The 16,992-nt window shown below is 37.2% G+C and overlaps 1 protein-coding gene across 1 annotated transcript in view; it reads left to right on the top strand.

The window, feature by feature from the left end:
* Nucleotides 1-647: 647 nt before the first annotated feature.
* Nucleotides 648-16,992, top strand: part of LOC136239116 (long-chain-fatty-acid--CoA ligase ACSBG2-like) — a 40,471-nt gene continuing 24,126 nt past the window's right edge. Inside the window, exons 1-2 of the mRNA XM_066029854.1 lie at nucleotides 648-777; nucleotides 16,610-16,664. Of these exons, the coding sequence (XP_065885926.1) occupies nucleotides 694-777; nucleotides 16,610-16,664 (139 nt within the window). The 5' untranslated portion in view covers nucleotides 648-693. The remainder of the gene's footprint in view (nucleotides 778-16,609; nucleotides 16,665-16,992) is intronic.

Below are 16,992 nucleotides of genomic sequence, written 5' to 3'. Positions count from 1 at the left end.
ACTTTTTAAAAATGCAACAGTCATAATACAGTAAATGAATTTTTATCATTAGTTTATTTGTTTCAAGCACACATGTACCTATCATCTTTCTATTTAATAGAAGATGGAAGATTCACAACTGTCTTTGATAGTGGAATAGGCCTTGCAAAGATAGCGAAGAAGATTAAAGAGGATTTACAATTAAATGCAGGTACCATGATTCACAAACTACACAGTAGTTCTGCTGTTGAAGAGGAATTTATCCCAATCTTTGATGAAAATGTGCTTGAAAATGAAGACACAGCATCCCTTGATTTGCTTTGGCAAAAGCAGCTTTGGAACATTTTTGATTATGACCTACTGGATTATCTGGTTGAAGTATCTGAATGTAGCACAGTTAAGCAAATATGGGAAACTTTCCTTTCCAGAATTGATCCAAATTTAATAGAAGACGTAGGTCTTATACTTGGTTTTGATGAGTTAGAAGAAAAGTGTTCTCTAGAAACTCAATTACGAGTAAAATTAGATAAAAAGGTTACTGAAATAAATGGAGCTCTCCAAACAGTACTCAAAGAAAAACTGTGTACACTCTTTAAATTAAAGAAGTATTCCCTTCAGTGTGTTCGTATCAAGAAAGGCTGCATTGAATTTACATACCATATTTCAAAAGCAGTTGCTGTATATTTGTTGCATTTTGAAATTACCAGAAAGATAATGGCTGATTTTATTTCATACAGTATTGCTTACCTTCAGATAAATAATAAGAGATTGAATGTGCCATCTGACATCACTGATTTGGTATGTATGTATTTTGTATAGCATAATACAGGTTTTTGCAATTGAATTCATCATCTTTGCAATTGACTTCTTCCCCTTTGCAGTAGACTTCGTCACCTTTGCAGTTGAATTCATCCCGTTTGGGTTAATTATCTTGTTTGCGAGTGACCACATCCATCGCCAGTGGCAAAGCACAGTTGTGAACGTTGCTGAAGAAGTCGTAGCAGAAGAATTATTGCCTTATAAAGAGTTGTTTACAACAGTTGTACTTCAACAAGATCATGGAGCAGCTGCTAAATCTTGTTGTTGTGTTTACTTCAGCTGCCAAATTTCCAATCTTGTTATGGGTGAATTCTATTGCAAAACTGACAAAATCAATTACAAAACCAACAAAATCAATAGCAAAACAGACAAATTCTACTGCAAATGGGACGAAGTCAATTGCAAAGGTGACGAATTCAATTGCAAAAACCTGTAAAACAATTGCTGTTATTACATAAGATATAGAATACAAAGATATAGAGCAAGAAGATCTTAGCAAAAACTTGCGGAATTTGCATACAGTCCACTGTAGTTTAAATCTAATTTAAACAACTAAGCTGTGAAAAAGAGTGTGGTTTTCCAAAAATAGGCTAGTATGAAAAAGATGTGATATCAAAGATGGTGGTGAAATGGCTGAAATGATATTTTAATCTAATCCAAAACAGCCAAGCTGTAAAAAAACAGTGCGGCCCTCAAAAAGGCTATGGTGAAAAAAGATGTGAAATCCAAGGTGGCGGCCAAGAAATGGCTGTGATGGTAGATTAATGGTAAAAATTTTAATAACGACAATTCAGGTGAATTTTTGTGCCGCTTGATCTTGGCAAAAAATTCACCTAAATTGCCGTTATTAAAATTTTTACCATTAATCTACCATCACAGCCATTTCTTGGCCGCCACCTTAGATTTCACATCTTTTTTCACCATAGCCTTTTTGAGGGCCGCACTGTTTTTTTACAGCTTGGCTGTTTTGGATTAGATTTCATTTCTTTTTGTATTTCTATACCCCAAAGCCGGCCATAGCGGCTTTGGGACTTTTTTAACCTGTCTTTTTTTTCTTTACCACATGAAGAAGAAAAGATGAAGCAGATGTACTTTAAATATTTCTGATTTTATCAGTAAATGTACAAATTATATATATATAATACATATATTTATTACAGAACTCTCCATGGTGATTTCTTTGTAACTGAACACTCTACAAGGTGACGTCTTCTTGCTGCTCTCTCTACAGGGTGAATTGTTTGTAGCTGAATAATCTACAAGGAAACTTTTTCTAGCTGATCTCTCTATAGGGTGATTTGTTTGTAGCTGAACTATCTACAAGGTAACTTCTTCTAGCTGATCTCTCTACAGGGTGATTTGTTTGTAGCTGAATTCTGTACAGGTGATTTGTTTGCAGCTGAGCTCTTTACAGAATGGTTTCTTTGTAGCTGAACTCTCTACAAGGTAACTTCTTCTAACTGGTCTTTCTACAGGGCAATTTGTTTGTGGCTGAATTTTCTACAGGGTGATTTCTTTGAAGCTGAACTCTCTACATGGTGGTTTCTTTGTAACTGAACTCTCTACAAGGTAATTTCTTCTAGCTGATCTCTCTACAGGGAGATTTGTTTGTAGCTGAACTCTCTACAGGTGATTTGTTTGCAGCTGAACTCTCTACGTGATGGTTTCTTTGTAGCTGAACTCTCCACAAGGTAACTTCTTCTAGCTGATCTTTCTACAGGGTGATTTGTTTGTAGCTGAACTCTCTACATGATGTTTCTTTGTAGCTGAACTCTCTACAAGGTGACTACTTCTAGCTGATCTTTCTACAGGGTAATTTGTTTGTAGCTGAACTCTCTACAAGGAAACTTCTTCTAGCTGATCTCTCTACAGAGAGATTTGTTTGTAGCAAAACTCTCTACAGGTGATTTCTTTGCAGCTGAATTCTCTACATGGTGGTTTCTTTGTAGCTGAACTCTCCACAAGGTAATTTCTTCTAGCTGATCTTTCTACAGGGAGATTTGTTTGTAGCTGAACTCTCTACAGGTGATTTGTTTGCAGCTGAACTCTCTACATGATGGTTTCTTTGTAGCTGAACTCTCCACAAGGTAACCTCTTCTAGCTGATCTTTCTACATGGTGATTTGTTTGTAGCTGAACTCTCTACAAGGAAACTTCTTCTAGCTGATCTCTCTACAAAGAGATTTGTTTGTAACCAAACTCTCTACAGGTGATTTCTTTGCAACTGAACTCTCTACATGGTGGTTTCTTTGTAGCTGAACTCTCTACAAGTTAATTTCTTCTAGCTGATCTCTCTACAGGGAGTTTTGTTTGTAGCTGAACTCTCTACAGGTGATTTGTTTGCAGCTGAACTTCTACATGATGGTTTCTTTGTAGCTGAACTCTCCACAAGGTTACTTCTTCTAGCTGATCATGATCTCTCTACAGGGAGATTTGTTTGTAGCTGAACTCTCTACATGACGGTTTCTTTGTAGCTGAACTCTCTACAAGGTAACTTCTTCTAGCTGATCTCTCTATAGGGAGATTTGTTTGCAGCTGAACTCTCTACATGATGGTTTCTCTGTAGCTGAACTCTCTACAAGGTAACTTCTTCTAGCTGATCTCTCTATAGGGAGATTTGTTTGCAGCTGAACTCTCTACATGATGGTTTCTCTGTAGCTGATCTCTCTATAAGGTAACTTCTTTTAGCTGATGTCTCTACAAGGTCACTAGTTTGTAACTGAACTCTCTTCATGATGGTTTCTTTGTAACTGAAGTCTCTACAAGGTGACTTCTTCTAGCTGATTTTTCTAGAGGGTGATTTGTTTGTAGCTGAACTCTCTACAAGGAAACTTCTTCTAGCTGATCTCTCTACAGGGAGATTTGTTTGTAGCTGAACTCTCTACATGATGGTTTCTTTGTAGCTGAACTATCTACAAGGTAATTTCTTCTATTGATCTCTCTACAGGGCGATTTGTTTGTTACTGAACTCTCTACATGGTAGTTTCTTTGTAGCTGAACTCTACAAGGTGATTTCTTCTAGCTGAACTATCTCTTTCCATTGTTGCATGAACTCCCTACAAGGTAACTTCTTTTAGCTGATCTCTCTACAGGGTGAATTGTTTGTAGCTGATCTCTGTACAGGGTAACTTGTTTGTAGCTGATCTCTATACAGGTTACTTGTTTCTTGCTGATCTCTTGAATTCTCTTCAGGGTGACTGCTCTATTAGAGTATCTCGATCTCGCACTTGCTGCACCAAGTTGGATTTCGTGTTATAACTCCGTGGCTTTAAGTCTGATTCTTCTACACCATTGAAGAGCCTTTCTAAGATGATTGCTCCATCTATACAGCGATTTTCAAAGCATTACCCCAAGCGATTTATCTGGTAGGCGTGGCAAGTAGTAGTTTTTTGTTAGCTAATCTCAATTGCGTAATTGTTACACACTGTTGGTTTTTTCGTGGTATCTTCCTGGTTTTTTGCTCGATTTCTTTCAAACCACAAAAGGTTTGCAGTTCAATAGTTAACCTATTCACCCACCGATTTTCAGCGTCTTCCCATACGCGGTTTACCCTGTAGGCATGACAACATATTGGTGTTATTTTTCGTGAATAGTTGCTCATAACTCTTTTGCTGTTTATCGTATTCCAGCCAAAGTTGGTACAGTGATGCACCGTTATACCCCCATTCAGTGTGCCACATTTCAAGGCAATCGGATATTGCGTTCGCGTTTTATAGCAGTTTTTGTAAGTGTGCGAAAAGAGGAAGAAAAATAAGAAGAAAAAAAACGAAGAAACTAAGCCAATTTGTGAAGTCGCATATCTCGGGAACGCTTGAAGCAATTTTGCTCAAATTTGGAATGTGGAGTGCTGAAGGTGGAGGGAATGTCCACAGCAAAAATCGTCTTGTTTCATCAAGGCATCACAGAGCTATGGAAGTGCGAAAATTGCGTTTTCTTTCTTCCTGTCAATATACTCACGGGTGTTGCGCGCTGGCTTCTTGGGCCGCACGGCACACTACCGTGTGTCTTGATGTTACTTAATTTGTGACATTAATTAATTGACATAGTATCATTACAGCCATTCATAGCTGCCACCTTTGATATCACATTTTTAATGCTAGCCTATTTTTGAAGGCCGTACTCTTTCACAGCAAGGTTGTTTTGGATTAGATATCATTTTTTCTTGTATTTGTATATGTTGGTTTTTGTGTATCTTTTTTTATTTTTCTACAGGTAAGTGGAAGAACTATATTATACCACTTTCACACGTCACTTCAAAGGGAAGGGAAGGTGTATAAGTGGTATAATAGCACTGCTATCAGTGCTCAGGAATGCATTAATGAGAATTGGAGGTAGTATATACTACCTCCATATACTACCTCATATTCTCATTAATGCATTCCAAGCATTCTCAGAAATCCTCTGATTTCTTTGATGAAACGGTGTAATCTCCTCTGCTTTAATATAGTAATACTTCACAGGATTGATAGTGGGTTTTAGCTTTGTAAAGTGAGCCAAAGTGCATAGATTAGTTGTGGACTTGGAGAAGAAGATAGTTCGTTGTTTTGCTGAATGAAGAAGGTCACAGGTTAGTTTATATTGCTGGTGTGATTGTATTCTAGTCACGTAGCGATGTCGAGACACTGGGCGTAGCACTTAATTGATTTGGCCATTAGTGTAAACATATTCACTGCTTTAGTTAATTAATGGCTAGTACAGTAAGTACTTTATAGTGCTCTTAAACTTCATTACTTCATTTTGAGCTGATCCGCTCACATTTGGGCTTCCTGTATTTAATTGTGTATCCACAATTGAAGCTATCTGTGTGCTCATGTTGATACACTTACGTTTGGCCTCTCAGCAACGTCTTGTCATTGCTCTTACGATGTTATCCACAATCAAGACACATGGTCCCATATAAGTACACTTGCGAAGCATTCCTATAGTTTCCCACACTTGCAGGTAAGTCACCCAAGTGGAATATATTAGTTGTAACATGTGCACTTGTGGTGCGAGTGTGAGTGCATATATTTCAGGCACTTGCACTTGGGCCCTGTGGGCCCTTGTGCTTGTGCGTATACGTATTTCAGGAAAATCACTTGTGCCCATGTTACAACTACTACATAAGGTACTGCTTTCATGTAACATTGCACTCACTCGCACTGCTCAATTGCAAGTGAGTAAAAAGCTTGTTAATTAAAGGGTGTGGCATCTGTTTCCTTTGTGAGTATTCATCCCGTTTCATATGGGATGAATACTTGCAAAGGAAATGGGTACCACTCCTTTTAATTAGCAAATTTTTTAATCACTCACAATCAAGCAATGTGAGTGAGTGCTATGTTATGTTTGAGCGGGCCCAGGTTTAGTACTGGCAATTGTATTATTTTGAAATTAATTTTTGAGTACACATTTTTTCTGAGAAATTCTAATACAATACAAATAGCAATGGCAGATGGGACATAGAGAGCACATGAAACCTTGCATCTGCAACACGATCTTGTGGGCACACAAAGACTGCTAGGAATATTTGGCAAATGAAATGCACATAATCATTTTATGTTATTCTTTTGGCTCATAGCCAGAGTGGATTATAATGGTCAGTCATTGGACATTTACCAACCAATTAGCTCAAAGACCCCCAATTGCCTACTGAACCGGTCAAGGATGGCCGACCACTTTCCACTAAAAAAATTGATATACTCTAATAGAACAATCAGCAACTCTAATAGAGCAGTCAAAGAGCTTTTAAAATGGTGCACCTAAAAGGTCCAAAAAAGTGAAAATAATTTTCTAGCTTGAGGCCTACACCTATCAATGAAGTGCAATCTGCACCATTCTACCACATGTTCACACACTGTTTAAGTGGCTTCTAAAGGGGGTTTAAATGTACTGCAGTATATGAACATAATTGATATAGATACATGTCACAAAACATCACATTGGATAATTTCATATCAAATCATCATAGTGTTATTTACTATGTATGTGGCTTAACAATGATGCAGTGCATGGCTGCTGAAAGAGTTTTGGGTGTCAAAATACTCATATCTAAGTTTTGAAAATCAAATATTTTTTCAGGGGGCATGCTTGCCATACAATGTAAGATCATGTCAGATCAACTTTGACATAATAGGCTGGATTTTTGAGCAGTGCTCAAAAGCATAATAGGCTATATTCAAAGCATCATTGCAAGCCTACTTCTGGTGAGCTGCACCCCCAGACCCCCTTCTCTATATACCTAATAACCTGGTGCACCCCCTTGCCAAGCCCTGGATTTGTCCCCACATTGAATGTTCTAGAATTTCCATTATGAAATTACCATTCTGGTGTAGTAAACTAGAATTTTCATGGTAGAAATTAAATGGACAGCAGTGGTGGAAGGGTAAAGGGTTTGGGCATGGCTAATTAACCTTTATTCATTCACTGTCACACATACATAAATTATCCATTACATTACTGTTATGTTCTCATGCTCTCTACAGGATGACTTGTTTGTAGCTGAACTCTCTACAGAGTGACTTTTAATGTAGTTGAATTCTCTACAGGATGAATTGTTTGTCGCTAAATTCTCTACAGGGCAACTTGTAGCTGAAATATCTACAAGGTGGCTTGTTTGTAGCTGAACTCTCTACAGGGTAAATATTCTGCGACTGAACTCTCTACAGGGTGACTTGTTGTAGCTGAACTTGCTACATGGTGACTGGATTGTAGCCGAACTCCTGACTTTTTGTATCGGAACTCTATACTGGGTGGCTTATAACAGAGTTGAATTATCTACAAGGTGATTTGTAACATATATAGCTGAATGTTCTGATAGAGTTATTTATTTCTTAGCTAGCTGTTCTGTTAGGGTGACTGCACTATTAGAGTATCTCAATTCTATGTGCATGTAGTTGGTTTTCATATTAGCTAAAACTCAATGGTTTTATAATCCGATCTTCTGCATTTCTGAGATAGGGCACAATTTGAAAAAAATCAAATTTTACAAATCATTCCCACTCTACCATTGCAAGTTTCATATCTCGGGAATACTTGAAGTGAGTTTGCTCAAATTTGGAATGTGGACTACTGATGGTGGAGGGAGTTTCCACAGCAAAAATTGTATCACTTTGTAAAAGCACCATGGAGCTACAGATACATAAAAATTTCACTTTCTTTCTTCCTGTCAATATACTCATGGTGTAGCAAACTGGCTTCTTGGGCTGCATGACACTACCGTGTGTCTTGATATATAGCTAGTGTCTTATGCCAGCATTGAAACCACCTGGTGCACATTTTTTGGGTCTAACAGATTGGATTGTGTTATAAATGATTTTATTAGTTTAACAATTTGGAGGTGTATTAATGTGCCACAACTTTTGTGAGCTACATCCACTTATCAAGGCCACAAACACACTCCTATTTATCAGTAGGTGCATGTATTGCAGTTTGCAGCTCAAACCCAAGTCCATTGCTGTTTGCAAACTTATGTGGAGCCACGCCCACTAATCAATTGTTATTATATGGGTCACATATATCAAGACTTATGTTAGTGAGTCGCACAGCTAGGAAACTACAAAGTGCACACCACAATTAAAACACATGCTGCCACTACTGTGAGTTATTTATGTGTAGGGACGGTATTGCAATATTATCCCTGAATTATGCAATCTCTCTCAACAGGTTTGTATTGTGTTTTGTGATTTTAAAAAAGCTTGGTATCATTGCTTTTTTTGTTGCAATCTCTAAACAAGCGTATTTAGATATAATTTACTCAATTTCTCGCCATGTGTTTCAGCTATTGTCACATTATACCACTCAATACACTCGTGTTTCTACAGTCCATCTGGCACTAACATTATCTAGTACTGGATCACCACCTCTATGCAAATTTTCTCTGTTTGAACCTCTAATCCAGGCAATAACTTTTAAACACGCGATTTAGACACAAACCCTAATGTCTAATAAACAAGTTGTGAAAGTGTGAAGAACATAAATTACCTTGGAAAGGCATTTAAAGCATAAATCGTTTAGACTGTATTTAGTGCCACATACCATGCAAACATTTATAATCGCCAAATGCCTTATAGACAAGGTTTGAAAGTGTGAATAACATCCAGTCCCTATAAAACATGTTTTAAACATGATTTTTCAAGACTCCATTTAGTGCCATGCACCACACAACTTACAGTCACCCAAGTACCATTTAAGGAGGTGTAACTTGTGTGGTAGCTTTTAACAGGTATGTAAACACATGGTGATTGGTATAGAAACTAGGGCTAGGATGAAGCTTGAAATTTATATTCAAACATTCACTAATAAAATATATGAATATTCTAAGCTTCGGTGTTAGCAAGTTTTCTTATATTTATGCTTAAGTTTTATCTTTCTAATCCTATTTAATAAGTTTTTAAGCATTTGTAAAACGCATAGCAGCAGTTTTGAATAACACTATTGAGCGATTTCAAATGGGCATGTTCGCTTTACTCCAATCATGCATAGTTAAATGCCAACCAATGGCTTAAAGGACCTTTTTCATGCATTATCTATCACTTTATAAGGCATTAAGGCTTCTACAATGGTAGAAAGCTAAAATTTTGTTGGCTTAAAAATGGGCATGGCAAGTGAGATAAATCAAGCAAGATGAACATCAACCATGCAAGGTGAATAAGCTGCTGCAATAAAGAACAGAATGTTTATTCGTACTTCTTTTCATAGGTTATGAGTGCATTATGAAGCTCCGAAGGATAGTTTTATAATTCGAAGTTTGCTTAACTTTCTAACCTACCGAACATTTGAAACTTCATCCCAGCCGTATAATAGAAACTGTCACTACAGGATGAGAACATGACAACATGACAACATGCTCAGATAGCTAATAACATGGCACCAGCCCAGAGCAGCAGTAGCTGCTTCTATTGCAGCTTTTGTCTTGCACATAAACATATAACAATGGTCTTACAACATGTAACACAAATTTAATGAACATAACATTAAAAGTTTATTCAACACTAGTGATTTCTTGGATATCTCTCAAATCAGTAATGTAGCTCTTGCCACAATGACCAGACCTCATCACTATCTGACAAACTGCTGCTGAACCAATCCTTACTGGTCTCAAATAACACAGCTAATTGCCACCATAACTGGTACCAGATGGCCTGCAAAACCAATAAGCAGACTTTAAATATACTGCAAAATTACAATACTGACCTGGAAATTGTGTTTTTTTCCATAGTGTAGCTCTGACTACAACATTTCCATCATCATTGGAAGAGCTGCTGCTTATGCTCTTGAATAGTCCGGTTATCACACCTGACTGCCGTCATAATATTCCACTGGTACCAGATGGCCTGCAAAACTGACAAGAGGGCATTAAATACAATACACCTAAAATCTTAATATAATTATACAAGTATAAGAAAAAATTGGAATTTTAAATTAGATTAGGGACAGTGTATAATGCTGCAATAAAAAGTACTGAAACAAGCTAGATTGGAGTAGTACGTAATGTCCAAATACTGTAAAACAATAAGAAGTGAATATCCCTACTGTGCATTGAGTGTAGCGCAGTAGGGATGTTCACTTCTTATTGTTTTACAGTATTTGGACATTACGTACTACTCCAATCCAGCTTGTTTCAGTATTTTTTATTGCAGCATTATACACCATCCCTAATCTATTTTAAAATTCCTAATTTTTTCTTATACTTGTTTGTGAAGTTTTTTTGCAAGCTCATGACCACTAAATATCTGCTGAGTTACTCACAGCACTATTATACTAGATTATGACTCATACAATAACAACTGATCAGTGGGCGTGGCTCTACATAAGCCTGCAGACAGTAACGGATGTGGATTCGTGCATACCTGTGGACTGATGAATGGGTGTGGCTACCATATGTCTACAGACAGTAATTTACATAAGTGGGCATGGATTTGTACATACCTACACACTGATGAATGGACGTGGCTACTATATGTTTACAGACTGTAATTTACATAAGTGGGCGTGGCTCACGAAAGAAGCAGAGCTACACTCACATTTAATGTAGTACGTGGTGTCAGACCCGAATAATCTGTAAAGCAGGACCTGGATGACCACTCAGTTTAACATTGTTACTAAATAAACTATATTAAATTGACTTACGCACTGCTATATAGTTTGCCATGACTTGCTCTCTCTGATCAATATCAACAGCGAGTCACGTACGTGTGTGTTTTTGGTGCAACCAGCGACCACGTGTATTTCAATAGTTTGATACAATATACACTGGTATGGAAGCCATACTGTAGTCTATTAACACTCAGTGGTAGAACCTTGACTGATGGCCATGGTAAAGAAGGATAAAAGGTAAGACAATAGTGCAATCATTGTATGTTTATCAATATACCAAAGGTTTTTTCTTAAGCAAACTAGAAATGTTTCTGCAAAAAAATTAGGGCTGTAGCTGTAGCCACTTTACCGCTACGCTTGACTGAAGGAGGGAGGCAGGCAGGCAGGCAGGCTGGCAGGCTGGCAGGCAGGCAGGCAGGCAGGCAGGCAGGCAGGCAGGCAGGCAGGCAGGCAGGCAGGCAGGCAGGCAGGCAGGCAGGCAGGCAGGCAGGCAGGCAGGCAGGCAGGCAGGCAGGCAGGCAGACAGGCAGGCAGGCAGACAGTAGAAAATTCTGGTGAATAATTTTTTTTCTAAATTCTGTAGCAACTTGACGCAAACGTTTTGGGTCGATCTGAAGACACTTTTGGGCTTGGTTTTACCCAACCAAAACTGTTATGTCATTGTGAGGAAAAATCATGGCAGGTTTTTGGGTTATATTTTTTTATTATATCACGGATCGCCCCCACACCTTTGATGTCCCTAATATACAGTACTATCGTACTGTATGATTCAGAGCTCTTTTGAAATACTCTAATAGAATGCACACTTTTAACAAAATACTCTAATACAATAGTCATTACCAGGAGTAATGGAAAGTTTGGATAATCTATGGCCGGATAATGGAGGGAGTACTGTAATACAAAAACTACATGTAAACTGACCTGAAAAGTTGCTTTTCCTATCATTTCAGCACACTGCCTGATCAACCTTCTCTGGTTCCAAATAATGTGGTCTCAAATAGTCTGGTTACCACACCTGACTGCCATCATAATATTACACCAGTACCTGATGGCCTGTGAAACCGACAAATGGGTATTTAACACATTATATCTAAAATCTGGATGCTACAAAAATTACATGCAGTGCACCCGATAAGAATTCTTAAGTGCCAGGACAAAATGTCCTGTTAAGTGCCAGGACAAAATGTCCTGACAAAACCAAACTTGTCCGGACATACTTACATTGTATGGACACAGGTGGCCTATAACACTGCTTGTAGTAGACATTGTCTGATGTAAGGCATTCTGTTCCTAGACATTCTCTGATGCTAATTCATTTTGACTATAGGCAGTCCTTTTGTTGACTGCTGTTGAGCCAATCCTTATTGTTCTCAAATGACACCTAGCTAAGTGCCATCATATCTGGTACCAGATGGCCTGCAAAACCAATAAGCGGGCATTAAATAAAATACACCGAAAATCTGGATACTACAAAATTATAATAAACTGACCTTGGAAATTGTGCTTACTAGTGTTGCACCGATATCCAAATTAGCCGATTATTCCAATAACCGATATTAAGCAACAGAATTAGCCGATACCGATAACCGATCCGATTTACACTATTAACACTAACACTCATCCTCATCATTATTAAATGACTCATATTAGTGACATAACCATTGATATACACCTCATTCTAGGCTACAATGTAAAGTTAAATGTATATCACAAGTAAAAGTTGCTTTTAAGTACATTTTGCTACTGCTATACAGCTGAGACAAGTGGCTAGTACTACATAGAAACCCAAAACCTCAGTTTACTGTTGGACACGGCCTAAAACCTGACAGTTTATTATAAGCATGGTTTGTAGTCACTGCTAAACCATCAACACATAATAACTTAATTAAATTGCCAAATAACTTATGTCTAGCCTCCACCACATCATTATACTACACAACGCAGTGGGGATTTTTGATTTAATCAAAACCAATTTATTGGCTAATAACCAATATTGGCCCGATACTGATTATTGAATCAATTATCAGTGCAACACTAGTGCTTACCATTTTTCTGTAATGTAGCTCTGACTTTACTCATTACTTCTCTCTCAAGACTTGGACTGCCACTTTTAATAACATTAGTTCAATTTTAATTGAAACCGTGTATCACATGTGTCTGCTTAAGGCATTGCAGGGACTTTCCAAAGGATTTCCCCTAAATCAGTTTGCGTATACAAGGTGTTCTTTCATCTGCCGGTATAAATTGCTATTCCATGTAATATGAGGCCTGGGAAATGTAAGGCTCTAGCTCCACACTAAGATTCAAATTATATAATGTCCTATACAACGATAAGATAATTGCCAGAGCAGAGTTCAGGGTTGTTGTATCAGTAAAGAGTTTTGAATAATAATTGAAATGTTTTGTTTGAGTGCATTTTGAGCGTTCCTTCTATAGTTACTTTTCAATTATCTGATGTCTTGTTGGTTCACCTCCATTCTCTTTACTGATCCCTCTTTATTGATTCCATGTGACCTAGAAAATCTGTACACCTTGTCAATCCAGTTACAGCAGTTGATCTAATGTGACATAAAATAAGAACACATGCATAGGGAAATGGTAATGCAGTTATTGAGATGGGGATGGTGTTTCCCTACAGTGCCACAACACACAAACACTTGAAATAAAATCTGAGACTTAGCTGCAGTTAACTAAATAAGATCACTGTAGCTGCTGGTAAACATTGCATCGTACCACCATCCATCAGTGCTTGTGCAATAAATTGTCTATTATGAATTCAGCTACATATCAAAATTAGAACAAAATATTATGCATAGCTAGCCGTGTAGTAATTTATCCACCCCAAAAACACCTTTGCTGTAAAAAAGACACATCCAAGAAACTACAAGTACCTGTAACCCAATGTAAAAACAACTCAGTTGTAGAGAAAGACTTCATGAAAGTAAAAATAACTGGTTATTAAAAGAGCTGATATCATGGAGTGGCCAAGAATCAATCTTAATCCAACTAACTATATAATTACTAAAGTTTTTAATCCATACAAGAACACCTTGGCTGTAAACAAGTGCACCCATGAAAGGAACTGGCAATTGAAATAGCTGATATCTGAATTGGCCAAGAATGAATGAATGTTGATATACAACTAATTGGAATTAACAAAAAGTTTAACATTGAACCTTGATCTTTCAGCTGTGTTCTACATTCACTCTTGCTGCATCCTAAATAGATTTCTTTTAACTCTAATTGGCTGGTAATTTGGTTGCCTTTTTTAATAGTCAGTATATAGAGCAAAAAAGGCAGCCAAAATACCAGCCAATTAGAGTTAAAAGAAATCAATTTAGGACGCAGGAAAAGTGAATGTAGGACACAGCTGAAAGATAAAGGTTCAATGTTAAACTCTTTGTTAAATTTGTATATCAACATTCATTCTTGGCCACTTCAGATATCAGCTATTTCAATTGCTATAGTTACTTTCATGGGTGCACTTGTTTTACAACCAAGGCGTTCTTGTATGGATTTTAAAAAAATTCAGTAATTATAATAGCTAATTAGTTGAATTAAGATTGATTCGTGGCCGCTCCATGATATCAGCTCTTTAAGTTACCAGTTATTTTTACTTTCATGAAGTCTTTCTCTACAAGTGAGCTGTTTTTACATTGGGTTACAGGTACTTGTAGTTTCTTGGACGGGCCTTCTTTTATAGCAAATGTGTTTTTGGAGTGGATAGTGTAGTTTTGCGGCAGATCAAGTACTTCTGTGAACCATTCCCACTTATTTTCAGGAATGTTTAATGCTGTTTGTGCTTTGTAGGCATATGTGAAGCCATGCTATAAATTTCTTATTACAGTGTGCTGAAGGTTGTAGGTATGCACAAGGCCACATCCACTGTAGTTAAATCAAGCACATGGAATGTAGTCTCTTGTGTGTAAGATTACCCATTTAGCGCACACCTCAGTCCAGTTCTAACCCAGATTGCTAACCAGGTCAGCAGTAGTGACCTGCTTTCAATGTTGTCCTGTACTATATGCATTTTATGTTGTGAAGTTTTGAGATACGAGAAATATTTTTATAAATGCATGTTACAACTAGGCAGATGCAACAGTCTGTCACAGTTGCGAGGCTAGAGGTTAAATGAAGCAGCACATGACCACCATTTATGCCACCTTGGCAAACTCACCTGTGGCATCTGTCTTTTCTGCTTATGATGAGCAGTGTTGGAGGTGACACATTACTTATGTAATGAGTTACATAATATTTATTTTATGTAGTAACTAAGTAATATAATGAAATATGCTATAAAAGCTAGCAATATAACTCTCAAGTTACTTTACTTACAAATGTAACATACTAAATAAGTAATGAAGTTAATGTAACGTGTTACCTAAGTAATGAAATTACTGTAACGAGTGTAATATTAAGTAATTTATTACTACAAGTAGCAAAGTTACTAATTTCATTAGTAATCCACTGAGTAACACCTATCCACAATGAAGTAATGAAGCCCACCTTGAATTAATGAATGAAGCTTATTTACCAACTTCTTTCTCTTGTGACCAAGATTTACAGATTGTCCAACAACGCATGTGATAAGGTGGTAGTTGCACACATGACAGCTTAAGGCTGTGGACACAAAGTAATATAATATGTAATACTATTATAGTCAGTCTGGGAAAACCGGGCTTATCACCTATTTAAAAGTATTGAGAAATGCCAGTTTTAAGTATTTAATGTGTTGTAGCTCGCCAATGATTGAAGCTATGTGTACCAAATTTTCACAAGTTTTACACAATTTCCTTACCTTCCACAGAATCCACTGTGCAAGTAGCCTACAACTAAATTTCCTGCCATTTTATAAAGTTTTTAAACCGAGGTCGACAGTATCAAGCAAGTTGCAAAATGGGTGGGAGGTGAGGGGCCTGAAAGGCGGGCAAGATGGTCTTCAAAAATTGAAAAGGAAGGCTAAGGGATGAATTAGGCCATGTTTTGGGCCACTGAGGTCTCAAAATTGGCTAAAATGAAAGGAAATTCACAGCAGAGGTTCTTATTCAACACCACAGAGCTGTACAGCCACATACAGTCATCCCCAGGCTGACCAGAGCTCCATGAAGGCCTCATACCACATGTACGGATCGCCACTGGGCTTGGGAAAAGCAGCCAGCAAAACCAGACTACTCAAGTCTACCTGATTTTGATTGTGGAAGTAGATAGTTTATTTATGTAGCTTTGTGTCCTTGGTGAAAAATCAAATATGCTGACATGGGCGATAAGACCGGTTTTCTCAGACTGGGTCACGTTTTATAGTTGATATGTAACTGTAACTAAACAATTCTAGTTGCAAGTAGTAGTAATATGTAATAAAAAAGTAATTGCCCCAACACTGATGATGAGTGTCTGTACTTTGCCTTTGCTTTTACTTTCAATTGCAATTGTCTTTTTCATACAAGGAAACATGAGGCAATAATTTTCTGTGTCAACACTTTCCTTAGAGGAGCACATTTACAAATTAAACTATTTGAAGCCCTTAAACTACTATATTGTAAGGGAGGTGTAGCTGTACTTATACAACAATCAGATCACTACTAAAAGCTAGAGCTAAATGACCATGCCCTTAAAATATAATGATTAAAGCACAGCAACTTTGCCTTTGAAAGGTTAGAGCACTTAAACCAATTACAGCACAGTGACCATGCCCTTAATGCTTATGTCTACGCATATTAATGTACATATTATTTATATAGGATGACATATTTGAGTGGTCAGAGCAATCAAGTCAAGAAGTAACTGTAGAGTTCAGTAAGCTAATATGTTGTATATATGTTGCATATATGTTGTATACATGCTGAAATTTGCAAAACATTACAGTATAATCTCACTTAGCATGCACCTTTTTTATTATAAGACCACTTCATTCAGGTACATGTAGGTGTCAAATACAATCTACAACTTCATTAGTAAGGCTATACCTGATTATATTTTTGGTGCATTATTCAATGAGGCTTCATTGTTTACAGCCATTACTTTGCCATATTTTATACATATTTCTTGTTTGAAGTACACTTTAATAGTTAAACTGATTTAATCTAGATTTTAAGTCCAGTTATTAATGCGACAAGCGTAAGAA

The sequence above is a fragment of the Dysidea avara genome, chromosome 11 (genome assembly GCF_963678975.1).
Source record: "Dysidea avara chromosome 11, odDysAvar1.4, whole genome shotgun sequence".
NCBI lineage: Eukaryota > Metazoa > Porifera > Demospongiae > Dictyoceratida > Dysideidae > Dysidea > Dysidea avara.
This window is presented reverse-complemented; position numbering and strand designations above follow the sequence as displayed.